Source organism: Erythrolamprus reginae, chromosome 1 (assembly GCF_031021105.1).
Source record: "Erythrolamprus reginae isolate rEryReg1 chromosome 1, rEryReg1.hap1, whole genome shotgun sequence".
Classification (NCBI taxonomy): Eukaryota; Metazoa; Chordata; class Lepidosauria; order Squamata; family Dipsadidae; genus Erythrolamprus; species Erythrolamprus reginae.
The window spans coordinates 160,249,171-160,276,571 of record NC_091950.1 but is presented as its reverse complement, the minus strand read 5'-3'; the positions used below and the strand labels follow the sequence as shown (position 1 = coordinate 160,276,571).

The 27,401-nt window shown below is 38.0% G+C and overlaps 1 protein-coding gene across 9 annotated transcripts in view; it reads right to left on the bottom strand.

The window, feature by feature from the left end:
* The window catches only part of LOC139155638 (kalirin), a 292,637-nt gene that overhangs the window by 126,664 nt on the left and 138,572 nt on the right, over window positions 1–27,401 (bottom strand). For 6 of the 9 annotated variants that reach the window (XM_070730868.1, XM_070730921.1, XM_070730856.1 and 3 more), the window contains one exon: window positions 13,140–13,386. In XM_070730868.1, the coding sequence (XP_070586969.1) occupies window positions 13,140–13,386 (247 nt within the window). Of the gene's footprint in view, window positions 1–4,701; window positions 5,041–13,139; window positions 13,387–27,401 lie in introns of those variants that run through there. The other 3 variants (XM_070730906.1, XM_070730913.1, XM_070730896.1) reach the window with 3 other exon arrangements.

Sequence of the window (27,401 nt, the reverse complement as noted above, 5' to 3'; positions counted from 1 at the left end):
TGCTAGTGTGTATGATTGGTTTTAACTTGTGGTGTTTTAAAATTAATTTAAATATTGGATTTGTTTACATTGTATGGCGATTGCTGTGAGCCGCCCCGAGTCTGCGGAGAGGGGCGGCATACAAATCTGATTAATAAATAAATAAATAAATAAAGTCCTGTCTAAAAAGCATACAACTACACATTTAATACTAACTGAGTCAATAATAATTTTAACACTTGCCACTTTAGGCTGGAGATATTGTGTATTGAGCAAAGTATTAAGCTCTCCTCCTGCTGTTCCGAGAATTGCTGGGTTTATCAACTCAAGAGCATTTCTCAACAGCCCATGAAAGAAAGAAAAACCCAGATATATTTTCTAATAGTTAAGCACCCTATAATCCAGCCTCTTTCATGGTATTTTATGTGGGATGCAGATGTTACTGTCTTCTATTTGTGAACTTTCCATCTTTTTTTTTTGAAGGATTAAAAAAACAGAATTGCTCCATAGTGTTCATGGAGGGGTAGGAGCATGTCCATCTACAAGTAGCCACAAGATGTTACAAGATCAATAGCCTGATTATACACCTGCATTATCAGCTTTAGGAATAAATGAAAGGGTAAATATATATTCCCAGATTTAATTTAGAACAAGAACAGTAGCAGATGACATTTAAATAGTGAAAGGCATATGTTTGTTTGTCTATGCGTGTAATATATAGAAAAGCCGTATGCCAAAGTATCATAGCAAACTGCACGCGGACTTATTTGTAGTTAGACACAGTTCCTGCTAACATTTGAAACTTTTATATTAAATAAAGTTCATTTTGGAACTTTGCTTTAGAAAAAAATAAATTCATCTATCAGTAATCTACAGAGCAATAAGCAAGCTAAACTTCCATCCTGTTTCTTTTTATTTATTTATTTATTTATTGGATTTATATGCCTCTCGAAGGGCTGTTTTCATATTACTTCTGGCTTGATTTAAATTCTTTGAAAGTGACCTTCCACTGAATGAGAAGAACTCAGTCTGCACTTATCACAGTCTATGTTTTGAGAAGCAAGGTTACAGGGGAATTGGAGGAGCTACAAAAACTATACAGACTTAAAATAATCTCAGAACATAATTATATCCTATACCTAAAATAAACGTAATTATGTTCATTACATCTACACACACACCTTACGGGAAACTTTTTGAGAATTCCTGACAGATTAGAAACCAACACTCTTACACTGGCCTACCTTCAAATTAAACACCCGTAATCTGGGTAATTGATTTGTAGATTTCTTAGATTTCCCCTCCATTCCAAATGTTAACCCAAATAGAAGTATCTTTCACTCCAGTAAAAATAAGCAAAGGTGTACCTACATTTGTAAAATAATCTCTGAATCTTAAGAGATTCCATTTATTAGATTTATAAGACCATACAGCTGAATGCGACTCTTGTATAAATCTGAAATTGCCTGGTGATCTTGTCTAACATATGAATGGACTTATTTGTATGAAGACAAACCAAACATATTCTAAGGTACCCACTAGTAAATTATCCTTTGGGACATGTTGCGGATTTCTGATTCTAAGTACATAAGGATACGCAGAAATTATATACATACTCCTACACATTAACTCCTAGAAATATTCTCTATTTTAAGCTACATTTCACACTGTGTCTTTCCTACATTCCAATAGTTATCATACATCAATCTTACCCACATAGCAATACAAATCGATCTATCATAATGCCAAAGTTCATGTATTAAAGATAACCCTAGGGTTTTACTGTATTGAACTGGAGATATGTAAAAGATGCTGTGTTTTTCTTCAAGTAAAATCTACTTAAAACCTTGAGAGATGGGGTGAAGAAATGCTGCATAGGGAACAACCAGTTAAGAGAGGACATAGGCCACAGGTGCCTAATGGTTTGGGCGAGAGACTCAGAAGAAATCCCTTTTCAACTTGCAAAGGAGACATATAACTATCTAAGTTATACACCAAATGGGAATTATTAAATAGGTTTACACCATTTTATTTTAATTTTCCGTTTTGTAAATCATTCAACAAAACTGAATCCTAAAAAACATTTTTCTCTGTGCTCATTCACAGGTTTATACTACTAATGGCAAGCATTTTAAACACACTTCAAAAACTATGAAACCGTTAGTACTATGTACAAGACAGTTGGGTTTGAAATATATAAACAAGCTAACAATGAATTGAAGTACTATAGCTTTAAGAGGTAGTGTTGCAAGTTGCCATTAGAGGGAGCCAGAAGCATGATTCTCTTTCTCTGCTCTCTGTTCTTCCTGCTGATTCATTATGACTGATGTAGTAAGCTCTGCCTTAGTTTGATGTATTTATAAGCTGTAATGTATGTCTGATATGTAAGAAAAAGACAGGCTTGTAATAATATTATTGTATTGAGAGTTATTGACTGATTTCAATGTTAATGACCAGACCGTTCAACTTGACTGTGCTATTTTCTAAAGTAAACACTATTTTATATACTTTAATGTATCTGTTTTGTATGACTGAATACTCATATCTCCTAGATATCTGCTGGAATCCCACACTTTTTTCTGTGCATGTTCTTGATAATTCAAGAGTCATTCAGCATACTCCTTAACAGAAACTCAGTTAAAACAGTACAGTAATCTACAGATTATTAGGGACTGTTTATCAAGAAATAACTGGCTTGGCTCACTTATAATTAAAAAATCACAGTACAGTAATTGGAATCATGCTCAGCTCAAACCACATTTAGGCTTGGTGTGAACCCATCTTATATCTTTTTGAAATGCTGCTACTACACAGTATTGTGGGTTATCGATACTGCCTATTACAGGTTCAATAAAATGCATTATATTCTACACAATAAAATAAGCATAATTTTGTACATTCACATCACAGAAGCACTAGCCACAATTTTATGCCAATTTAAAGTATAAAACATGTAATTTACCTGATAATCAGCACTTTGCGATTATATAATTTTCAAATGCAGAAATCATAATTGTTTAGAAAATTATAGGCTATACATCTTTCCCAAGTGCCCTATATTATGCTATTTACTTTTTTAGTTTCATTCTGTCTTGTTTATATTTTATACTGATATACACCCGGACACGTTTATAGATCTAGTGGCTAAAGGTTCTGGCCTACAGACTAAGTTCTAGGCTTCCCTTAGGCATGGAAGTCAGCTGGGTGACTCAATCACAGCTTAGCCAATCTCCCAAGGTAGTTGTTGAGTAGGCAAGAACATTAGTTACGTTCACAAACTTGAGTTGGCATAAAGTGGGATAAAATATATTAATAGCACTTTCCTCATTACGTTATTAAAGAGACCAAATGAATTAAATGCTGCATAAACGTGACAATGGTAAAAAAATTAAGAAAAAAAATATCTACGCAGTATTTCTATGTGTCCTTGGTGGAATGAAATGTGCCAGGTGTTATACAGAACTACCTGACACCATTCATACCTTATTATCTGATCAATATAAAGCTTTGGATACGAAACTAACTTTCAGCATTTTTCAGAAATACTGAGAAAAGGGAGAAACTTAATACTATATATATCAGCAGCCCCCCTAATCTTTTGGGTGCCAGGGACCAGTTGTGTGGAGAGTTTTTTTCATGGACAAGGGAGAGGGTGGTTTTGTGCTGCCTACATCCCATGGATGGGGCTTCATTTGCTTACGCAGCTCAGTATTGGTCCATGAACCAGGGTTTGGGATCCTGGTATAAATTATAGGTATTTATTTATTTATTGGTTGTGCTTATATGCTGCCCACTGGGTGGCTTCCAACAAGTTAAAAAGAATTGTAAAAACAGCATAAAATATATTCATAAAAGTTATCAATTGCCTTAACAGTTTCAGGAGAAATTCAACTTTTATTTATACAAAGCCCTTTTGCCAAAATATTTTGAATCTGTAGATTTTTTTAAAAAAATTAGCAGGGAAAAATGTGAAGATTTATATTTCTCACTTTGGAAACAGGTTCATTTACAATGGTCCAACAAAGCCTTATTGTTTCTTGTGAAATAACTATTTATTCTCCACTCCTAATTGTACTTTGTAGCTGTTTATATTGCTGATTCTACAGTTGTGCTGACTAGAGAGTAACTGTGCATTTATATTTATTGGGTATCAGTTTAGCATATTGCAAGAACTCAAGCCAATGTTAGCAGATTCAACTATTTATAGTTAAACGGATCACGGGCTTAGCACGCTGGATCTAGGAACAGGGTTAATAAAACACGTAAAGAATAACAGATACACACATTAAAGCAAATTGTAATTAAGGGCTCAATAATCATATTGTCTAAAATATATCATATTGTCTAAAATATCTCCTGGCTCAATAAGCAGCAGCAAAAGGTCTAAGACAAGCTGCCTCTCCCCACTCAAAACCCAATGGAGGGGGATTCGCAAACAGGGACCCACTTAATAAATACAACATTAGTTCAGAACTTCTGAACTAATATTATATTTGTTAAATGGGTCCCTGTTTGCTTCTGAAAAGCAGTCAAAAGTCACCAAGACACCATTCATTCAGCATCTTCTCTCTAATCTCTATGGAGAAATTAAAAAATAAAAAATAAACAAGCAAACCAACAACTCAGGGAGGCCATCAACACGCTTGCTTGGCTGGACTCTCTTCAAATCCCCCTTTGGATTGAAAGGACCTCCTAAAACTAGTAGTTTTAGGAACTACTAACCTTTGCACCTTGGGAAACAGCAGCAACACTTTGCAAGAAACCAGCGCCGGCAAGACGTGCTGGCGTACGCAGCTTGTTTCCCCTCCTTCATTCCGCCTGGGAGACAATCATGTCAAACCGAGCAAGTAGCCACGGAGTGCCCCCGGGTCATTCACACGCGACTGGTTCCGCAATATCGCACGGGGAGAGAGAGCAAGAGAGAAGGAGGGGAAGGGAGGGGGGGGAACCTACCCCGCGAAAAGGGAGGAGCTTTTGGGACAAGAAAGGCGGACTCGCGGTCACAACCCCAGCTGACGGTTATCTGCCCGAGCTTGCAACAACGTTGTGCAATGCCGCGACAGGGAGCAACACACGCCTACTACTATTACCAATCGCGCGAAGCTCAGCTTTTCTTTTCTTCCCCGCTGAAGTCCTAACACCGCCACGAATTACTCTGGGATTTTGAAGGACGATAATGTGGTGCCCTCAAACGTCGCAAAATAAGACTGTGAGGCGGCGTTCCCCCTTCGGATTGGATCCCCCTAAACTAAGCCGATGGTTTCAAGACTTTTGTGATCAATATATATTATATTTATTAGATTTGTATGCCTCCCCTCTCCGAAGACTCTATCCTCTAGAAAGGATTTTTTTGGAGGGATTTATAAGAAAATACCCCTCCCCTCCACGGTATGTTTTCTGAAGAAATCGTGGTGTCAAGGAATTTAATGGAGCTAAGCATTGCAATTCAAAAATCTTTCGAAGGGAATATTAGACGGGTACAGAAAACCAAAAATGCCCCCAATGTTCAGATGTGGTAGAGAAGTTTTACCTGATAAGCAGGCAACTCAAATCTAGAGTAAAGGTAAAAGTAAAAAAAGAGTCAGTCGTGTCTGACTCTAGGGGGCGCTGTTTGTCTCCGTTTCCTAGCTGAGGGAGAATATAGCAGGCCTGGGGACCATGAATAGCCAAACGGTATGAATGGTGTGTATGCATGCGATTATGTCTGTTATAATAATGATGATGATGATGATGATGATGATGATGATGACGATGATTAGATCTGTATGTCGCCCCTCGGTTTTTATTACGGGGTTTAGTTTTATGGGTTTTATTACGGGATTTAGTTTTAGATATTATATTCGAGTTCCTTTTATTGCTTCTGTCTTTTATATTATCGAGACCTAGGGGAAGAGCCTACCCCGTGGCGGCCCCGCCCTCTGGAATCAACTCCCCCCCAGAGATCAGAACTGCCCCTACTCTCCTTGCCTTTTGTAAACTTTTGAAGACCCACCTATGTCGCCAGGCATGGGGAAATTAGCACACCTGTTAGCTATTGAGGTTTATGCATGGTTTGTATGATTGTTTTTTATAAGGGTTTTTAAACTGTTTTTAAATATTGGATTGTATTCATTGTATTGTTTTCCTTGTTGTGAGATGCTCCGAGTCCTCGGAGAGAGGCGGCATACAAATCTAATTAATAATAATAATAATAACAACAACAATAATAATTGCTATTTTGTATCCTGAATCCTTTGCATAGAAGTAGAATAAACAAACAAACAAACAAACAAACAAACAAACCCCATTCAAATCCTTTTTCCAAAGAATCCCTCTCTCCCCAATTTCCATGTGTATCTTATATGGAGAATATTTAAAAACACTGGTGAGGCTAGAAGGCATTTCTTGGGAAAAGGCTGCAGGAAGTTCACAAATCATGTGGTCATGTGTCTGTGGGATAATGCAAGTGTTATCTTGAGTCAGTTGCCCAGTGTGGTTTCAAGATTGCGTGATTCACTCCATCCTTTCAGCGATTCATTTAAAAAACGGGGCAAAGAGCAGTTGTAAAATGGGCTACGACTCATTTAACAACAGTCTTGCTTAGCAATGGGAAATTTTGATTGCAATTGTGGTCTTAAATTGTAGTCCCTTCCCTATTTCACTTTCAGTGAATCTAGTGTGTGAACTACAGTCCAAGGGTGTGACAGAAACTCCCCTTTTAGAAGGAAAACTGTCGACCTTTGCTGTGATTCTTTGCCACTCCCTTCCTTATTTATACTGAGAGGGAGCAGTTTGCTTTGCTTGGTTTGTTATGGTATGATGTTTCTGGACCATAAAATCCTTTGGAATGTTCTCAATAAATTGCAAGCAGCATTACATTAGGATTGGTCATTACTACAACTGACTCAGCACTGCATTTTTGACAACTCACGGAAATGAAGTGAAAGCTTGCTTTGTCATAAAAAAAATAGGGGAGAAAACCTTTAACTGTTTAATCATGCACACTAGGGGATTACCTCTAAGAGGAAGAATGTCAAGTTAAGTCATGGTTTGTTTGCCTGATCATAATTAGCTGAATTCCTAGATCACATGTTGTAAACTACAAGTTATAAACCCACAAGAGTTGAATTTTCACAACATGCTAAGCCAACTTAGCATGCAATTTTAACTTAATGAGATATCTGACACCATCCTGTAAGTGGTTGATTGTTACTCAGTTCACACAATGACACCTACACTTTTGATCAAATGGAAGTAAATATGAAACATTAACACATGTTCAATTTTTTTTTTAAAAAAATAAAGTTTGGCAAGGCACCATATTTTACTCTGGTGGCTTTGACTAAGTGGCTAGTTTGTTGATGTAATTAAGAGATTTATTTGCATGCTACAATTGCCAATGAAGAATTTACAGCCTATAAGTCTCAAGAAAGAATATGTCTTATGAACAACTTTGGATCTTGCTCTTAGCTAGTGATTGTGTGAATTTTGGTAGCCCACAGCTGGTAGTATCAAATGTATATTCATTAACTTTTGGGTATACTGTAAGTAGTTTGCTAGTTTTGTCTTTTGTCAGAGGTGAAAAGTAATTGAATATTTCATGCATGGAGATTTATCAAATGACCACTTTTAATTTTCTGATTCTCGCTAGTGACATATGATTCTGTATCAGATGGAATACCACCATCTTTTCATTTGAACTGATTCACCTGCCCATCCACCCCTAAACCCATCAACTTACACATTTTCCTTTCTAATGAATGGGCTGTGCATTTTGGCCATTCCTCACCCTTTAATGATCAAATAGCTACCTGTCTTTTATTCCCATAGGTAGAAATCAGTTAAGAATTACCTTCATTAGAACCAACTAGATCATGAAAACGCAAATGCTATATTGCTACTTTAAAAAAATAAATTTATGAAAACATGAAAAAAGTTCCAATGGGACACTTGCCTCCAGCAAACTACTTTTTCCAATAACTGATTGCAAATTGCCAGCATCCATGTGCCCTGTTTTGCCCAAGAAGGGAAGCAAAATGTGTCATTGTTGAATTTTGAGGAAGTGTACAGGTGGCAAAAAGTATCCCGGAAACATACACGAAGGCCAGTGGGTTTCTTGGACAGTAAACAACACTTTCAGTAAACCTATATGGTCATTTTTGGGCCAGTGGAAAGATTCCAAATAACAAGTTTCCTCAGTAAATTATGGAGGGATAAGCGAAACAACAACAACAAAACAAACACCCCAACAATAACAACTAAGCAAGCAAGCTCATGCTACAGTATGTTAAACTTCAGTGCAACATTTCCTGGAAAATATACTAGTTACTGGCTGAGCAATCTAACCAAACCGGTTGTTTAATTTTGCAACAGACATAATGCTTATAGCATGTATGAAAATACATGGTTTAAGAGGAAAATACTTTGCATGAAAATATATGGTTTAAGAGGAAAGCAGTGGGTAATTGAAAATAGCCATCTCTTTCCTGGTATCAGGGTGGGATAAACTGCCTCTGTAAGGGTGGGAAGTCCAATGTCTTTCCCCTAGTCAAAACAGGGCATCTGTTTGAAAGGAAATGTCAGCAATTGCTCCTTTGCCTGTCTTTTCCCCTTCTCCTCCAATTATAGCAATGACAGGTCTCATGTCATCCTGCACCACCCTTTGAATTTCATTACTCTATAAACTTCATTTCAAAAGAACAAAACATCCTTACAATAGGCTTTCAATAGGTGTATACCTGTTCTAGCCACAGACTTAACTTGAATGGCTGACAAAACAAACAAAGCTACATTATAGCTTGAAGTGATGGCCAACTTCACACAACACACTTAGATTGATTATGATTGCTTGCACAGTCAGCCAGAGGTTTAGACTTTGATTTGGCCTTTTTTAAAAAAAACAATCTTTTAGGTTTTTCTCAAGAACATGGGATAGGGAGATTTTTTTCCCCATGGTGTTGAAAGTATCATCGTGGGATGTAAGCTGATCCATGGAAGACTGCCTTTTGCAATTGACTGATAGTGATTTTTGTCAGTGCTTGATACACCCAAACACTTATTGTTATTGCTACTAACTTTGCTTTCTTTTACCGTAGTAGTTCTTTTTTCTTTTTGCAGGTGTTTATATTTTATAAATTTACCCATATTCTTGTTTTTTCATCTGAACACAGCAGTGTCCACTATCCAGGGTTGTTTTTTTTTGTCTTTCTTCTCAACAGTTGTCAGATCTGGATTATTGTGTGCCACATGCTTGTTTGAATTCTATCGTCACAGAGTACTTTAGCATCTTTATTTTTATCTTGCTTTGTCTATTTTGTGGTCCCACCAGTTCTTGCTTGCTGCAAAATTTATTTCTTGCAGATATTCAAATGTTGCTATTTTATGCCATTGTTTCTCATCGGTCTGTTGATTGTCTTGCAGCAATTAACCAGATAGTCATTGTTTCCTGCCTTTGGTTTATTTTTCTTATGGTTCATTGCAGCCTGTCATATGTTTAGGCTGGGTTTGGCATTTTAGCTACCTATCAAGTCCTTCCCAAGAACCTGGGTTACGGAGATGTTGTTCTTTGATGGTGTCAAAGGTATTGTCAGATGATGTAAGCCAGGGGTGTGAAACTGGCGGCCTGTGGGCCAGATGAGTCATATGCAGGCCACGGCTACCCCAGTTCCGTTAAAGGGAAATATGTCACAATATATCACATGACAGCAATGTAACACAGCAAGTTTGACACAATGATGTAAGCTGTTCCAAATAAAGCTGCATTTTGCAATCGACTGATGGTGACTTTACCGATGGTGTTCAAGTTCAAATATTTTCGCATTATACCCAAATTGCCTACCACTATTGATAATTTACTTTCTTTTCTTTTCCATTCTCTGGTTTTATGAAATTGCGTGGGTGTTGCCTGGCGCAGGCAAGGAAAGTCAATTTAAGTGTAAGGCTTTAGGCAAAAAGAGGAACTGGTTTTGACCTAAAAGTCAGGGCAGAGGGACGGTTGCAGTCTCTTTGCTTGTTAAATTTATTTTCTCCACAGGACAATAAAATATCCCAGTTCTGTAATTTGAGTTAAAGAAGACAGAAATATTAATGTGTTTTCTTATTTCAAATAATGTTGGTGGGGGGAAGCTATCATAAGTAAAAATAGACAACTCTGTTACAAATCTTTTTCCTGACAAACTAGGTTTGTTGTTGTTTTATAAGATCTTGTTTTGTCCGATGAAGCCTTCAGTCAGATGGGGTTAAAAGTGGGAGAAGCTACAGAGAGTTTGACAATATAAATGGAAAGTTATTGGAGTCCACGACTTCTGCTATTATTAAGATTGTTGGAAGCGTTTGAAAGAGATGCTTCACAAAGAGTGGGAATACAATGAAACCTTATCCTCAGATTGTTAATGCTGCTGCGTTTTGAGCATGGACCTTGCAACAGGTTGAGAAATACTTTTTCAAATTTTTGCTCAATATTTAATTTTATACTATCAAGTATTTCCCTTTAAAAAAATGTTTATTCATTATTTCATACACTGCTAGGAAATTATCAGTAATTTCCTAGCAGTGTAGGACAAGAATGCCCTCTTGTGTGGAGAATGAAGAATAGCACATTAATATGACAGAGAGTGGCATGGATTGGAAGTCATAAGAGTTGAAAATAGTTCAAGAGGGGCTTTGTCTAAAAATACAAACACATTTTGTGTATGTGTATGTGTATGTGTGAGAGAGAATGAGTATTTTTATGTTCATGTGACTGCAAAACGGTTATGGAGATAAAATGTTCTGCACATTATATTGGGGAAAAAGGGAAATGAACATAAGATCAATATATTTATTACAAGCATTTCACATTTTACAGAGAAGGCTCAACATGTTAGAACACATCTTTGGTCCTTTTCCTAATCAAGCTATCATTCCAAACAGTGTCTAATTACAGCGAACAAGACCGTTTGTAAAATGCATGCAATAAATGCAATCAGACTGGCCTTATTTCCGATAATTTATCTATTCACTAAGATCCCAAAACATGAAATGCAAATTTCATGCAGAAAAAAAGGATTAAAAGAGAAAAATAATTTAAAAATGCTTATGATCTAAGAGGACACAATTTAGTTTATAATGTGTAGTGTTTGTTCTCCTAGTTTCATGGCCAGATTGGCAATGGTTTAGAGTTGTAGAATCTTATTTCTAACAAGATTCTGATGGAGCTTATTTCTTATTAGATTTTTTTTTGCATTTTAGTAAGATGAGGAAGGGCTGCAATTCATGCTCCTTTCATATTTTTATAGTAAAATAAAAGACTATCTTATATATCTAAAGAACTAATGGACATGTCCGTTGAAGTCACAATTATTCCATTGCCTATCTTGCACTATGAATTCTCCATATGAGTGTGGGTTTCATGCTTTCAAAGATATGGTAACGTGGAAAATTTCTTTTCTCAAGGAGAAAGAGTTAATGATTGGGGTCAGTAGGTCAGATACTTCCTGAAACTATACTCTTCTTTGACAAAGTGACAAAATTAGTACACCAGAGAAACATGGTGCCTATAATTTACTTGGACTTTAATAAGGCATTTGATGAAGTAGACTACAACCTACTATAGTACTTAAAAAGATAGAAAAATGTGGATTGGACAGACTAATCCATCACCACCAGATGTATTAGTAACTGGCTGACCAATGGCACACTGTCCTTATTGGAATTGCATCTACATGGAGGAAAGTATGCAGTGAAATACCTCAAGATTCTGTGTTAATAACTTCATCAATGATTTAGATGAGGGGATATAAGGAGAATTCATCAAAACTGCAGATGACATAAAGCTGGGAGGAATATCCCAGAAAGTAGGTCAAAATGCAAAAGAATCTCGACAGAGTTGAATACTGAGTTCTGTCTAACAAAATGACATTTAATGATGAGAAAAATAAGGTTTTGCAATTAGTCAAGAAAATCCAAATGCACCGATATAGAATAGGTGGTACCTGGCTCAGGAGTAACAACTGTGAGAAAGATCTTGGTGTCCTAATGGACAATCACTTAAATATGAAATAACATTGTGTTGCAGCCACTAAAAAAGACAACACAATCATTAGACTGCATTGACAGAGGGATAGAATCAAAACTACATGAAGTGTTAGTACCACTTTATAATGCTTGATAAGACCACACTTGGAATATTGTATCCAGGTTTGATTGCCATGATACCAAAAGTGTTGAGACTCTAGAAAGAGTGCAGAGAAGAGCAATAAAGATGACTAGGGGATTGGAGGCTAAAACATTTGAATGGTTGCAGGAATGTGCAGGTTGTCTAGTTCTAAGAACTGACATGATACGGGTGTTCCAATATTTAAAGGGCTGCCACAAAAGAAATATGTTGTGGGTCAACCTATTCTCCAAAGGCTAGATAAGAAACAATGAATGGAAATTAATCAAGGAGAGAACCTAAAAACAGAACAATTGATCCGTGGAATGGTTTGCCTTCAGAAGTTATGGGTACTCCAACACTGGAGGTTTTTAAGAAGTGATTGGACACCCATTTGTTTGAAATGGTATAGGATTTCCTTCTTGAACAGGAGGTGATCTTCATGGTCCCTTCCAATTATGTTATTCTGTTAATTGCTATAACTTTTCTTGTGCTGATACATGTAAGGATAGATGGATATAACTGTTTTAAATGGAACTCTTATTTGCAAGTCGGTATAAGAGGAGCTAACTCAGATTTTTTTTTGTTGCTTTTCACTATTCATTTTTCTGACAGATTCTTTTTCCAAATCCAAAGCTGCTTTTCTTCTTCCTCACTTCCACTAACCTGCTTCCAGTTTGCTTGGTTTTGAAATAGCTAATTCCAAATTCCAAATATTGTTATCCATTTTTTAAAAAACTGTCTTAATGATAATAATTATCTAAGATTTTCCTTTTGTCAATGTTGCAAGGACAAGCCAATCTGTTCTATCCAGAAAGAAAGAAGGTGGAATGATAATTGGAATTATAATTGATATTAAGATTGGCTGATTGGTGCAATGAAATCAGCCCCCCCCCCCCCCGGCACAAACAGACAAAACGCACACAGATTATCTTCTTCCCTTAGGCAGACAAACGTGAAAAAATGAATAGATGCATCCAAATGTAGAGAACAATGATTATCAAAACGTTTGACCTGACTGATGAGATTTAACCAATTTGATGCTTACCTTTTCCTGATGGGAAGAAGCAGTCCATTTCTACACTGCTCCGGGAATGGGAGATGCAGAGAGCACTGCTGGGGACCAGACCTTCTTGAGGTGGACTCCTTTCGGAGGTCCGTACTAGGCACCAGCCTGGCCGTTCACTTGGCCTTTCAAGCAACTCCACTGTCTGTCCCACCTGAATACTTAGTTCACTGATGTGACTGGCAACGAAGTCTTGTAGCACCACAGTTAGTTCACATCCTCCAGACAGCTATAAGGGAAAAAGAAGAAAATAAGAGAAGAAGTAGAGTACATTTGTCTGAATATTTACTTACTTACTTACTTACTTACTTACTTACTTACTTACTTACTTACTTACTTACTTACTTACTTACTTACTTACTTACTTATTTACTTATTTACTTATTTAAACTCAGGGCGGCTTACAACATGTTAGCAATAGCACTTTTTAACAGAGCCAGCATATTGCCTCCACAATCCAGGTCCTTATTTTACCCACCTCGGAAGGATGGAAGGCTGAGTCAATCTTGAGCCAGTGATGAGATCTGAACTGCTGACCTTCAGATCTACAGTCAGCTTCAGTGGCCTGCAGTACAGCACTCTACCTGCTGCGCCACCCCGGCTCCATATAACAATGTCTTAATGAGGTGGCCTAGCTGTTAAGATGCTGGGCTTGTTGAGCAGAAGGTAGGCAGTTCAAGACCCAAGCATCGAATGATGTGGTGAGCTTCCATTCCTGCTTCTGCATCTACCAATCAGTTTGAATCTATAGAACTGGTAGCAGGAATTTTCCACCACTCACCAAACTGGCAACAATGACTGGCTGGCCATGCCCACAAACCAACTCTCTTGAGTGCACCATAGGCGTTTCCATCTTGTTTTTCACTTCTGAGCACGCGCATAAGCTGTTTTTTGCTTCTGCACATGCGCAAGTAGATAAATAGGCATCAGTTCAGTGGGAAGGTAACTGCATTCCATATGCCTTGGCATATAGTCATATTGGCCCATGACCATGGAAATTTCTTCTCACAGGTAGGAAACGTTGATGAGCACAATCCACTGGAGCCTAATATGACTCGACAGGGGAAACCTTTATCTTTTAAAAAACAATATACAGTGGTACCTCTACTTAAGAATGCCTCTACTTAAGAACTTTTCTAGATAAGAACTGGGTGTTAAAGATTTTTTTGCCTCTACTTAACCATTTTCTACTTAAGAACCCAAGCCCGGAAAAATTTCCCAGGAAATTTGAGAGCGGCATGAAGGCCTGGCTAGTTTCCTGTCATTCCCCGTTTAATCCCGGCTTTCTCGGGCTTTTCTGGGCTGCCAGAGGAGCCTTTTGGTGGCGCTTAAGGAGGCTTTGGCAGTCCAGAGTGAACAAAGCATTTCCCTTTCTTGGCGCTTGGAGAGGAAATAAACCACTTCGCGGGCACTCCCTCATGCTGCCTCCCATACACCCAGCGCAAGGTTGCCTCCCGGAGCATCTGGGCGCGGAAAGGGGTTGCTCACCTGACCTTCTTCCTTCGGCAGTGACTGTCCTCCTCCTCTTCTTCCTCTCCTACCCAAATTCTGAGCTTTTATTTCTTTCCTAATGGGTTTGCACGCATTATTTGTTTTTACATTGATTCCTATGGGAAAAATTGCTTCTACTTAAGAACGTTTCTACTTAAGAACCTGTTCATGGAACGAATTAAGTTCTTAACTAGAGGTACCACTGTATTAAGTTATACTGAACCCTGATACCCAGCTTCCTTGCTCACTTTAAAAAAAAGTCTTAATTTGACTGAGCCGGGCAGGGCTGTCAAACTCCCGGCCCACAGGCTGGATGTAATCATGCGCTGGCCACTCCCATGCCCAGTTTAGCAAAGGGGAAAAAAGTCCCATGATGCTGCCATGATGATGTGAGTTTGACACCCCAAATTTAGAGTAGGCATACAAATTCAGCTTTGTGTGGCGTGCCAGCCATTTTTGAAATATTGTGGCCAAATGTCTCTCTTGCCAAGATGGATATGCCACCAAAGTTATGGAATCACTTCTCTCACAAAATGCATGCTGCCATATGTCCTCCAACACCTTAGGACTCACAAACAAGCTCAACTGCTCACAAACAAGCTCCACCTGCTATAGTCACACAGCTAGCCACCTGTTATTTGTGATTTGTAATTATTTTTAATCTACCAGTCTGCCCCTTTCCCTGTCTAGGAGTTGTGCAGGCCTGATTTAGAATTAGAGCTAATTATGAGTTGGATGTTATTTGCTATAGCTTTTCACATTCTGTGGCTTCTAAGTCCTACTCCAATATATCATTTGCTATCAACTCTCAGTGATCTGGGCCAAATCAGAAGTATTGAGGAATTACTATCAGCGAACACCACTCTGGGTGGAAAACTGAATGCTGTTACTTCAAGAGATTTGAACATTCCAACTTTCATATATCATTACTAACAAGGTACAGTGATACCTTGTCTTACAAACTTAATTGGTTCCGGGACGAGGTTCTTAAGGTGAAAAGTTTGTAAGATGAAACAATGTTTCCCATAGGAATCAATGGAAAAGCGATTAATGTGTGCAAACCCAAAATTCACCCCTTTTGCCAGCCGAAGCACCCGTTTTTGCGCTACTGGGATTCCCATGAGGCTCCCCTCCATGGTAAACCCCACCTCTGGACTTCCGTGTTTTTGCGATGTTGCAGGGGAATCCCAGCATCGCAAAACGAGCGCTTCGCTGGCAACGGAAGTCTGGAGGTGGGGTTTCCAAGCGAAGGAAGCATCAGTGAAATTGCAGCATCGCAAAAACACCGAAGTCCTCGAAAACCCCACCTCCGGACCTCTGTGTTTTTGCGATGCTGCGATTTCACTGAGGCTCCCCTCGCTGGGAAACCCCACCTCCGGACTTACATTGCCAGCGAAGCGCCTGTTTTTGCACTGCTGGGATTCCCCTGCAGCATCACAAAAACACGGAAGTCCGGAGGTGGGGTTTCCCATGGAGGGGAGCCTCAGGGGAATTCCAGTAGCACAAAAATGGGTGCTTCGCTGGCAACGGAAGTCCGGAGGTGGGGCATCCCAGCAGCAGTGGTGGGTTTGTAAGGTAAAAATAGTTTGTAAGAAGAGGCAAAAAAAATCTTAAACCCCGGGTTTGTATCTCGAAAAGTTTGTATGATGACGCGTTTGTAAGACGAGGTATCACTGTATTTCTTTTTCTCCTGTGCTAGATGCCACTGAAAGGTTTAGGTTGAACTATGATTAGCTCATTTGGATTCCAGCCAGATTAATTATACTGATATTCACCAAGAACAGGATGTAGTTTCTAGCAACTGTAAGAAAATCTTTTGGATAATTAATTTTCATTATAACAGTGAGACAACTTTTCTAACCCACGTGAAAGAATCCCAAGGTTTCCTTTCAGTTCATTTCAACAAGCTGTTGAGTAGCAAACCTGTTAACAAGTAGTGTGAGTCAGAACCTCATGGTTTGCTCATGTTGAGGGAAAGAAAAATGAGTTTTTAAACTGATCTATTCCAGTGTTGTTGAATGTCCATGTTTCTATAGCGAATGATACCATGTTAGGAACTGTTTCCACCTCTATTGGTGATTAATTATTTTTACCAGGGTGGGTTCTGGATCATATTGCTGCCAGTTTGCTCAGTTTGCTTATTTGTGTGTGGGCCCAAGGCAATAAAAATATAGCTTCTGCTATTTGCGCAGAAGCAAAATCCAAGATGGCAGCACCCATGGAGACACCGACAGAACTGGTTCTGTGATGTCATCACCAAGTTACTAACGGTTCTAAAGAACCAGTTAGAACTGGTAGGAACCCACCTCTGACATTGACCACCAGAAGAACACAGTGTTACTGGTTTCATCATAACTGGGAGTCATTAGATATGGGTAGTAGGATGTTGTTTTATGGAATTGAACTCGCATAAATCTGCACTTTAGGTGTCTATATCTAGTGTATCAGCTTTAGGAATTATCCATGTCATAGCACTCAGCTGTTTCAAGAAGAGTTTTCTAGAAGGGGGTCTGACAATTTCTATCAAGAACTCTTCATCATGGGCTCATATAGTGCTTATCTATCTATCTATCTATCTATCTATCTATCTATCTATCTATCTATCTATCTATCTATCTATCATCCATCCATTCATTCATTTGATTTCTATGCCGCCCTTCTCCTAGGACTCAGGGCGGCTTACAGTATGTTAGAAATCTACATAAAAACTATATTCTAAAAAATACACAATTAAAACCAAACAAACAAGTTCACACATTACATATGGACAGGGCAAGATGTCACAGTTTTAATGGCCCCAAGCCTGCCGGCAGGGGTGGCTCTTCAAAGCTTTGCGGAAGGCAGGGAGAGTGCGGGCAGTACAAATCTCTGAGGGGAGCTCGTTCCAAAGGGCTGGGGCAGCCACAGAGAAGATCCTTCCCATGGGCCCCACCAGATGACATTGTCTGGCTGACAGACACACATACACACACGCACACACACGCACGCACACACACACACACACACACATACAGAGAGAGAGAGTTCACACAAAAACAAAGGCGGGGGACAGGGAAAATATGTTCAGACTTGCAAAGTTTGTTACAGCAACTGTTAAAATAAAAGTTCCTGTCCTATACAGCATTAGTTTCTTAGTATGGTCTACTTTATATTGCTGGCAGTTTCTGATATATGATTGGTTCACCACCACTAGGTGTGCTGGACATACACTGAATATGAGGGGATTTATTATCAGGTAAGCACCGTGTAAGTGTGTATATCGGGTGACACTCTCAGTCCCTTTAACTGCAACATATTTATGTATTGATCATATTTATTTTATTTATTTATTACTTGGATTTGTATGCCGCCCCTCATCTCATATGGGATAGCTGTGGTGTACAGTACGCACAGCCATAAAATCCAATTTTAAAACATTTCAAAAAGTATCAAAAATGCAATATCATTATGAAAGGCTAAGAGAGAGCATCGAATTGCACACAATGGAGCCACCTAATCAAATCAGCAGTCCATTACGACCCTCCAGGCCTATATACACAATCAAGTTTTAATGGCTGTCGGGAAGGTTAGGAGACCCACCTCCCATCAGGGAGAATTCATTCATTCATTCATTCATTCATTCATTCATTCATTCATTCATTCATTCATTCATTCAATTTCTATGCCGCCCTTCTCCTTAGACTCAGGGCGGCTTACAACATGTTAGCAATAGCACTTTTTTAACAGAGCTAGGCTATTGCCCCCACAATCCGGGTCCTCATTTTACCCATCTCTTGAGCCGGTGATGAGATTTGAACCACTGACCTTCAGATCTACAAGTCAGCTTCAGTGGCCTGCAGTACAGCACTCTACCTGCTGCGGCACCCCGGAATGATATTCCATAGGGTGGGTGCCACAGAATAGGCTTACTTCCTGGTCCTGTCAAGGATCAGGGAGATCAAGAGATTCAGGCAGTTGAAATGAGTATAAAGGTTTATTGTAAACTTAAGCTGCCTACAAGAATCTGACTAACAGTCAAGAGAAATGAACGGGAGATAAGAGAAGCATTCAAGATAGGTTGGACTTAAATTTCTTGCGGGTGGATCCTTGTGACTTAGGATGTGTTTGACCCCCATTTCAGGCTCAAGCTGGTCACCTCCTACAATTCCTGTCAGATGTAACTCCTTACAGACATGACTTGCAACATACCCAAATTGCCAACCCAAATTGGGCAGGAGAATAATAAAACAATAAATAATAAAACAATGCACAGAGCCCTATGTCACAAAACAGCAACTCGAACTGAGCCACATGTTACGAAACGCAAAGAAAATAAAGGTCTGTCTGCCAGGTGTGATTTTTTTCTTCATACCCTTTCATACTTTTATGATAAAAGGACAGACTATGACGACAGCAAAAAATTAACATTGCACAAATAAATGTTATTTGCCATATGCTTGTCCATTAACGTTTACTCATTTTCCTTAACATCTTTTTTCCAGGGCAACCACATATCTGCGTTCACATTAACATGTAACTGAGCAAAAGCAAACAAGAAAATAAAGTGTGCAGAGTGAAGGATCATATGATGGATAGGAAATATCGCACACTGCCGGTATTGTAAAATGTAATGAGTTTTCCAGCTATCACCAAGCTTAAATGCTACAACACTGCACAACAAGAATGGCATTTTAAAAAATAGGCTATGGCAGCTTTTTACAACCTGAGTACTTTCTAGCTAGGTAGACTTCAACCTCCAGAATTTTCAGCAAAGCCCTGACTAGCTGGAAAATGGAAATCCATCTTTCTGATGCTCAATTCTGGAAAAGTAAGGAGATCCCGCCAGAAAATAATATCATAGAAAAAATTTATAGTTGTGCAGAAATGGGTAGGATGACTATGGAGATTAAGGGAAATGGTAATTCAGAGTACTGTATTGTGAGATTTGGAACAATTGGTACGATTGGATTGGTAACGAAGGTAAAAATAGGAATAAAATGTGAACGGATGTACTAAATGGAATATATAAACATGCAATGTAACATATATAGAGAGAAATGATATAAGAAATGTAACAAACATAAGAAATTGGGCACACATCTGTACTAAACTATTGAAATGTTGTTTTTAAAATTTGGAAAAACTAATAAAAATATTTTAAAAGGAAATCCCTCTTTCTGGACTTTCTGAAAGGCTTGTCTGGCTGACATAACCTGGAGAAGGCCAACTCTGTGGTACCTGACCAGCCGCTGAGATGCATGCATATGAAATAATATATAATAGGAAATATTAAATCATACAAAGTACAGTGATACCTCACCTTACAAACCCCTTGTCATACAAACTTTTTGAAACACAAACCCGGGGTTTAAGATTTTTTTGCTTCTTCTTCCAAACTATTTTCACCTTACAAACCCAAGCCGCCACTGGAATGCCCTGCCTCCGGACTTCTGTTGCCAGCGAAGCACCCATTTTTGCGCTGCTGGGATTCCCCCGTGGCTCCCCTCCACCACTTCTGGACTTCTGTGTTTTTGTGATGCTGCAGGGGAATCCCAGCAGTGCAAAAACGGGTGCTTCGCTGGCAACGGAAGTCTGGAGGTGGGGTTTCCCAGTGAGGGGAGCCTCAGCGAAATCGCAGCATCACAAAAACACAGAAGTCCAGAGGTGGGGTTTCGAGGACTTCCGTGTTTTTGTGATGCTGCAATTTTGCTGAGGCTCCCCTCGCTGGGAAACCCCACCTCCAGACTTCCGTTGCCAGCGAAGCACCTGTTTTTGCACTGCTGGGATTCCCCTGCAGCATCACAAAAACACAGAAGTCCAGAGGTGGGTTTTCCCATGGAGGGGAGCCTCAGGGGAATCCCAGCAGTGCAAAAACGGGTGCTTTGGCTGGCAAAAGGGGTGAGTTTTAGGCTTGCACGCATTAATCGCGTTTCCATTGATTCCTATGGGAAACACTGTTTCGTCTTACAAACCTCATCCCAGAACCAATTCATTTCGTAAGACAAGGTATCACTGTACATTCATGTATAGTATTAACTCTATTGCATTGTTGCAGTTTTAAGAAATTTAATTTTGCTTTTACACAGCAAGAACCCAAAATTCATGAGATTCTGGATATTGATACTTACCTATATCTAAAGCAAGGGAAACATGGACCACTAAAACTTTTATTAGACTAGTTTTGCATGGCTTCCACTAAGCACAACAAATCATCATTATCATGAGAGACTAAGAGAAATCAGCAGTTTTGCTGCAATCAAGAGAGAAGAGAAAATACCAGAGAAGAATGTTGGTGTGTAATAAATCCAATGAGGAGAGAGTCTGTTTCTTTACTCAGTTAATAAGCATCTTTCAATGTACCAGATTGCTTAGACAGATTACAGTTCATCAGGAGCCCTTAATAGACCTTCACATCCTGACTGCTGTGTTCTGGACTGATGTAGGCTGTCTGTGTACACATGCATCCGCTAGAGCAAATTTGCTCTAAAATATTTGTCTTAATTTAAGATACAGATTAGAACAAAACTCATGTACATACCTCCTTAGAACAGTGTTATGCACTCTTGCTCAAAGACAGGAATGTACTATTTCATGATTTGTACTCATTCTCCCTTTTTCTATTTTCTCACTCTTTAAAATCTTTTCTATTTTCCGGTACAGCAAGGGGGAAAATAGAATAGCAGCAAGCAATTCAATTTCACCAAATTCCGTGGCTTAAATGATGGTTGTATTCTCATAGGTTTCTCGTATTACAGCATGCAAATTATCATGCCTATTTATAATATTTCTGGCTTAATGATAATTATCAAATGTGGCTTGTGGTATGGTTTTAGAATTAGATAGACCCTTGCTCATTTTTTATATGGAATAAAGAAACTGGATTTGATTTTTCCCAGGAGATACAAATGGATTTTGGCCGTCTAACTTCATATAAATCTCAAAAATATTACTGAAAAAAATTGAAACAGAAACCTAATTTGTTTTATATCACTAAGTTAATAGCTATCATTGAATAAAGATGGTAAGCATTCTTGAGCAAGGAAAAGTCAATGTTAAATAAAATCGTATTGGATGAGTCTACGGAGAGGGGCGGCATTCAAATCAAATCAAATCAAATCAAATCAAATCAAATCAAATCAAATCAAATCAAATCAAATCAAATAAATAAATAAATAAATAAATAAATAAATAAATAAATAAATATTTTTTAGTATAATTTAGCATAATTTTAGTATAATTTAGTATAATTCATTTAAAAGAGCAGATATGTTTTGTGGAACTAGTTTTAGCCTTAATTTGAAGCGATTGAATTATATATAAACCAGATTGTTCATAAAGACAAGTTTATTTTTGGTTCTTGGCATAAAAACCTATCAATCTTTATCATTTTATAAGGTTCTTTCCCATTTATTAATGACTAAAGTAAATTTCACTTCATGTTCATGGGAGTTATCTTATAAAGAAGTTTTGAAATATTGTTCATTGTTGATGAATTTACTCAAAAAGAATGAAAAGTGTTTAATTTGCTAGTTATCACTCAGAAATACTAGTGAGTGCCTACTGGTCTCACTGGTTTTAAAAATAATCTAAACAATATTTCCTGGGTCAGTGAATAATGAATGTTTACCTCACCAGTCAGTTTCCTAAAATAAATACTAAAATATTCTGCAACTGTCAGCCACTTAAAGTGTTATGTGCAGAAACCATGAGCTCCATTCAAAGTCTGCTCTTCTTATCTGTTCAATATGATTAGGTGGCGGGTAGGAAATGAACTCAGTTCCCAGTTCCTGTGTTTTTGTCAGGAAGCATGTTGATTCCTCTTGATTGATTGTAGTTATTACCTGAGACTACCTGTTATTCTTTAGCTCTCACAAATTCCTTATATGCATTTAAAAACTTTAATTTTCAGCTTCTTTCTATCTGCACCCCCTCTCTCCATCTCTCTCACACACAGCACATCTCTCTGTGCAAAGCAACTCTGAACAGCTTACAATGCAGTAATATATAGAAACATAGAAGACTGACGGCAGAAAAAGACCTCCTGGTCCATCTAGTCTGCCCTTATACTATTTCCTGTATTTTATCTTACAATGGATATATGTTTATCCCAGCCATGTTTAAATTCAGTTACTGTGGATTTACCAACCATGTCTGCTGGAAGTTTGTTCCAAGGATCTACTACTCTTTCAGTAAAATAATATTTTCTCATGTTGCTTTTGATCTTTCCCCCAACTAACTTCAGATTGTGTCCCCTTGTTCTTGTGTTCATTTTCCTATTAAAAACACTTCCCTCCTGGACCTTATTTAACCCTTTAACATATTTAAATGTTTCGATCATGTCCCCCCTTTTCCTTCTGTCCTCCAGACTATACAGATTGAGTTCATTAAGTCTTTCCTGATACGTTTTATACTTAAGACCTTCCACCATTCTTGTAGCCCGTCTATCTATCTATCTATCTATCTATCTATCTATCTATCTATCTATCTATCTATCTATCTATCTATCTATCTATCTATCTATCCACAAATACAGTATATATACAAATATAAACTATATTATATAAACATGTAAAATATTGCTGTGAACAAGATATCCATCATTCAGTCTGTTATCAAAATTTTAAAAATACAGCAACTTCTTGTATACTAATAGTTTATTTTTGTACCAAAGTATAGTCTTTCAGTGAATCCTGAAACTAAGATGATCAGAGCACAAGTCACAGAGATAAAGAACACAGTTTTAAAAAATAAAAACAAACAAGCTATTAACTTATATTATTAAGTTTATTAATAATTATTATAAATCTAATTATTAAATGTTAAAATGTTTTGTTTACATATAAAGAAAATAAAAGTGAAACAGAAGAAACTTTAGTTGAAGAATGCACATATCTGTATCATAAACTTCCATAAAGATTAGTTAATCTTCTGTAGCACAGTTTATGAATTCCTTACCAATGTCAGCAAAATTATACAAGTCAAAATAAACTTAAAACAAAAAATTATACTAAAATGATTTTTTTTCAAATTATCCCACCTGATTTTATCACATCATAGCAATGCATGGAAAATGAGAAGTCCTTACTCTCCCTGCTCTTGAACAGGTGTGTTCCAGACAAAATAATAAGTGTCTAAATGGCACTGTCAACTTGACGTCATTGTTACTAGGCTGACGCAATGTTTCCATGACAAATCTGAAATTGATCCATTATTTTGTTCATTACTAAGAACTTCTCCAGATTAGCTCTTTTTTCCATACTTGTATGCAGGTCACACAATTACTAAATTGGCTGAGCGCCCAATGGGAAAATTAACTTCTTTTTCATGAGCTTTGATAAAATAAACCATAGCTATTGGGTGATCTCTTCTTCTATGTTTCCATACTGTCCCTGGTGGGACCTACTCTTTGTGATCTACAAATCCATAATGTTCAAAAATTCTTGGCAATATCCCAATTGACAAAGAAAATCTTATAATTAAAAGGAATACCCTTTGGAAATGTACCAATTTATTAACTCTTTGGTGCATAATTAGCATAGCTAGCAAGCAGAGCTTATAATATGTGGAAGATGTTTGAACTTTTGTGATAGGGAGATTTCACAAGGATTATGAAAATATATGCTTTATTAGGACATTTCAAGGTAGCATAATTTATGTTTTTTAGCTGTGGATGACAAAAAGTGGGTTAGAACAAAATTTTGGGTAGCTTTCACATTCTCCTTATCTGCCCCATCACAACTACAGTTCTTCCCCTTGATGTTTTTTTAATCACAATAATAAGATGTCGGTGCAGAAGAATTTCATATGGCATTTATAAAGTCAAATCAAACTAGTCGGCACACTGAGAAGAAATTATCTCTAATTTCATAATGCATGCTTCATCTCTATGAGCTTTATCTCTGCTGAACAACTCTGTGAACCATTTATCTGGGATGGTACATGGTCTCCTGCCTTGGGTATGGGAGTTGGAGTAGATGATTTTATTTATTTTATTTTATTAATTGGATTTGTATGACGCCCCTCTCCGTGGACTCGGGGTGGCTATTCCATTGTCTCTTCCAACCCTGTGACTCTATTATATTCTAGCTGCTAGCAAATGGAAAAAGGTCTTTACTTGATGCCACAAATCTATTAGGGACAAATAGTTGAGACATAAGTCTATGACACTTGAAGTATAATAGTAAAGAATATACTTGGAGTTGAACTATCCCTGAATGGTTTTTTGATTAACCTCTGTCTTATATGGCTGCCAACATGATCAAAGCAATCTTAATCCTAACCAGGTAAAATGAAAATGATGGGATAAATAATATTCTTATTAACTATTCATAGTCTCTCCTATTCTTATTAACTACTGTACTGATTGCTAAACTAAATTTGTCTTTGACCTGATCTAAGGCAGTTCTTCTTTTGATGTCAATGTGTCTAGTATAAGAGAGATGAGGATATAAAGTTATTTGTGAAAAAATATTACTTATAAATTAGGGAGGAGTTCAGTGGTGGAATCCGAACTTTTTTACCACTGGTCTGTGGGCATGGTATGGTAGGCATGGTGTGGCTTGGTGGGAGTGACTTGGTGGGAGTGACCGGGGAATGCTGCAAAATCCCCATTCCCTCCCCACTCCTGAGGGAAGTATATTGCAAAATCTCCATTCCCACCTCTCTCTGGGGCTAGACAGAGGTGGTATTTGTCGGTTCTCCAAACTACTCGAAATTTCCACTACCGGTTCTCCGAACTACTCGAAATTTCCACTACCGGTTCTCCGAACTACTCGAAATTTCCACTACCGGTTCTCTGAACTACTCAAAATTTCCACTATCGGTTCTCCGAACTACTCAAAATTTCCACTACTAATTCTCCAAACTACTCAAAATTTCCACTACCGGTTCTCCGAACTACTCAAAATTTCCACTACCGGTTCTCCGAACTACTCAAAATTTCCACTACCGGTTCTCCGAACTACTCAAAATTTTCACTACCGGTTCTCTGAACTACTCAAAATTTCCACTACCGGTTCTCCGGACTACTCAAAATTTCCACTACCGGTTCTCCGGACTACTCAAAATTTTCACTACCGGTTCTCTGAACTACTCAAAATTTCTGCTATCAGTTCTCCAGAACCTATCAGAAACTTCTGGATTTCACCCCTGGAAGACTTGGCAGCACAAAAAAAGTGGAATTAAAAAAGCAAAAAAGACTGTGAAGACTGCCCAACATATTCATTAGTCTGCTTATTTGTAATATATTAATTCTTGAATAATATAACCACTATAATTCATAAATAGGCTTTCCATCTTTAGCTTTGGAGTTTGTTTGAAGGACAGTATGAATATTACTGGCTTAAAGTTACACAAAAAGCCTTTCCTGCCAAGGATTAGTTGAGCACTATAAATCTCAACTCTATGTCATTCGAACTGAAGAAAAAGTCATCATTCTGACAGTTCCCAAGAAAACCCAGTCACTTCCATTATCTCAGTGCCCCAAAATAAGTTTCATGGGGCTTGGACTAGGTGATGGTATCAGTAAATATTTGGTTAATCAAAATCCCTTGTGGGAAAGAGCCGGGGTGGCGCAGCAGGTAGAGTGCTGTACTGCAGGCCACTGAAACTGACTGTGGATCTGCAGGTCAGCAGTTCAAATCTCATCACCGGCTCAAGGTTGACTCAGCCTTCCATCCTTCCGAGGTGGGTAAAATGAGGACCCGGATTGTGGGGGCAATAGGCTGGCTCTGTTCAAAAGTGCTATTGCTAACATGTTGTAAGCCTCCCTGAGTCTAAGGAGAAAGGCGGCATAAATAAAATAAAGAAAATAAAGAAGAATGCCCATAATGAATGAGTGGTCTGTCACTTTCTTTCTCTCAGGCTCTGTCACACAAAGGCAACTCATTCTAGATCAGAGTGAGGAACCCTTTTGGTCCATATCAAAGAAAAGTAATGGATCGATAGCAACAATGTAAGCATTCACACTTGGCAACTTGTCAAAAGCCTGTTTGGCCAGGTTTTGGAATCATGTCTATCCCAACTTGTTAACCCTCAAAATATATCCTTAAATCCCTTGTCTCAACATACTTGCATTCCCAATAATACACTAAACAGCAGATTGATTGGCTGTCAGGAATCTAAATCCTGGCAAAATAGAAAGAAAACATAGAAGCAGAGCAGCTATTACATAGTTAATACCCTATTTTCTCCAAAATAAGACATCCCCTGATAATAAGCCCAATTGGTCTTTTGAGTGCATGGCAATAAGGCAAAGAGCTTATTTTAGAGTTCAAAAAAATATAACATAGAATCTTATTTTCAGGAAAACACTGGTATGAATTTCCACATTCTTTATATGTGTCTCAATACACACATATACTCTAATACATACACGTTTGTATAGTGGTTAAGGCATCAGTCCAGAAATAACTTCTACTTTCACCTTAGGCAAATAAGCAGTTCTCCCTCTCTCAGCTATAGGAGAAGCCCAAGAAGGCAATGTTAAACCGCTGCTGAAATCTTGCCAAGATAATTGTACGGGGCTTGTCCAGGTGGTTATCAGCAGTTAACGCTGACTCAAAGTTGTGCGTGCACAAAAACATGTTCTCTCTGTGTTTTAGTGGATATTAGGATACTTAGAACACACATTAGGTTTAAACTAGAAAGTTCCTGCTTTGCAATTAAGTCTTCATCGTATGATAACTAAAATAGAAATAAGCAAGGAACAATCATATAAACTAATTCAAAGTGTTGGTCCTCGCCTTCCGTAAAAGCTTAAAGACCTATTTATGC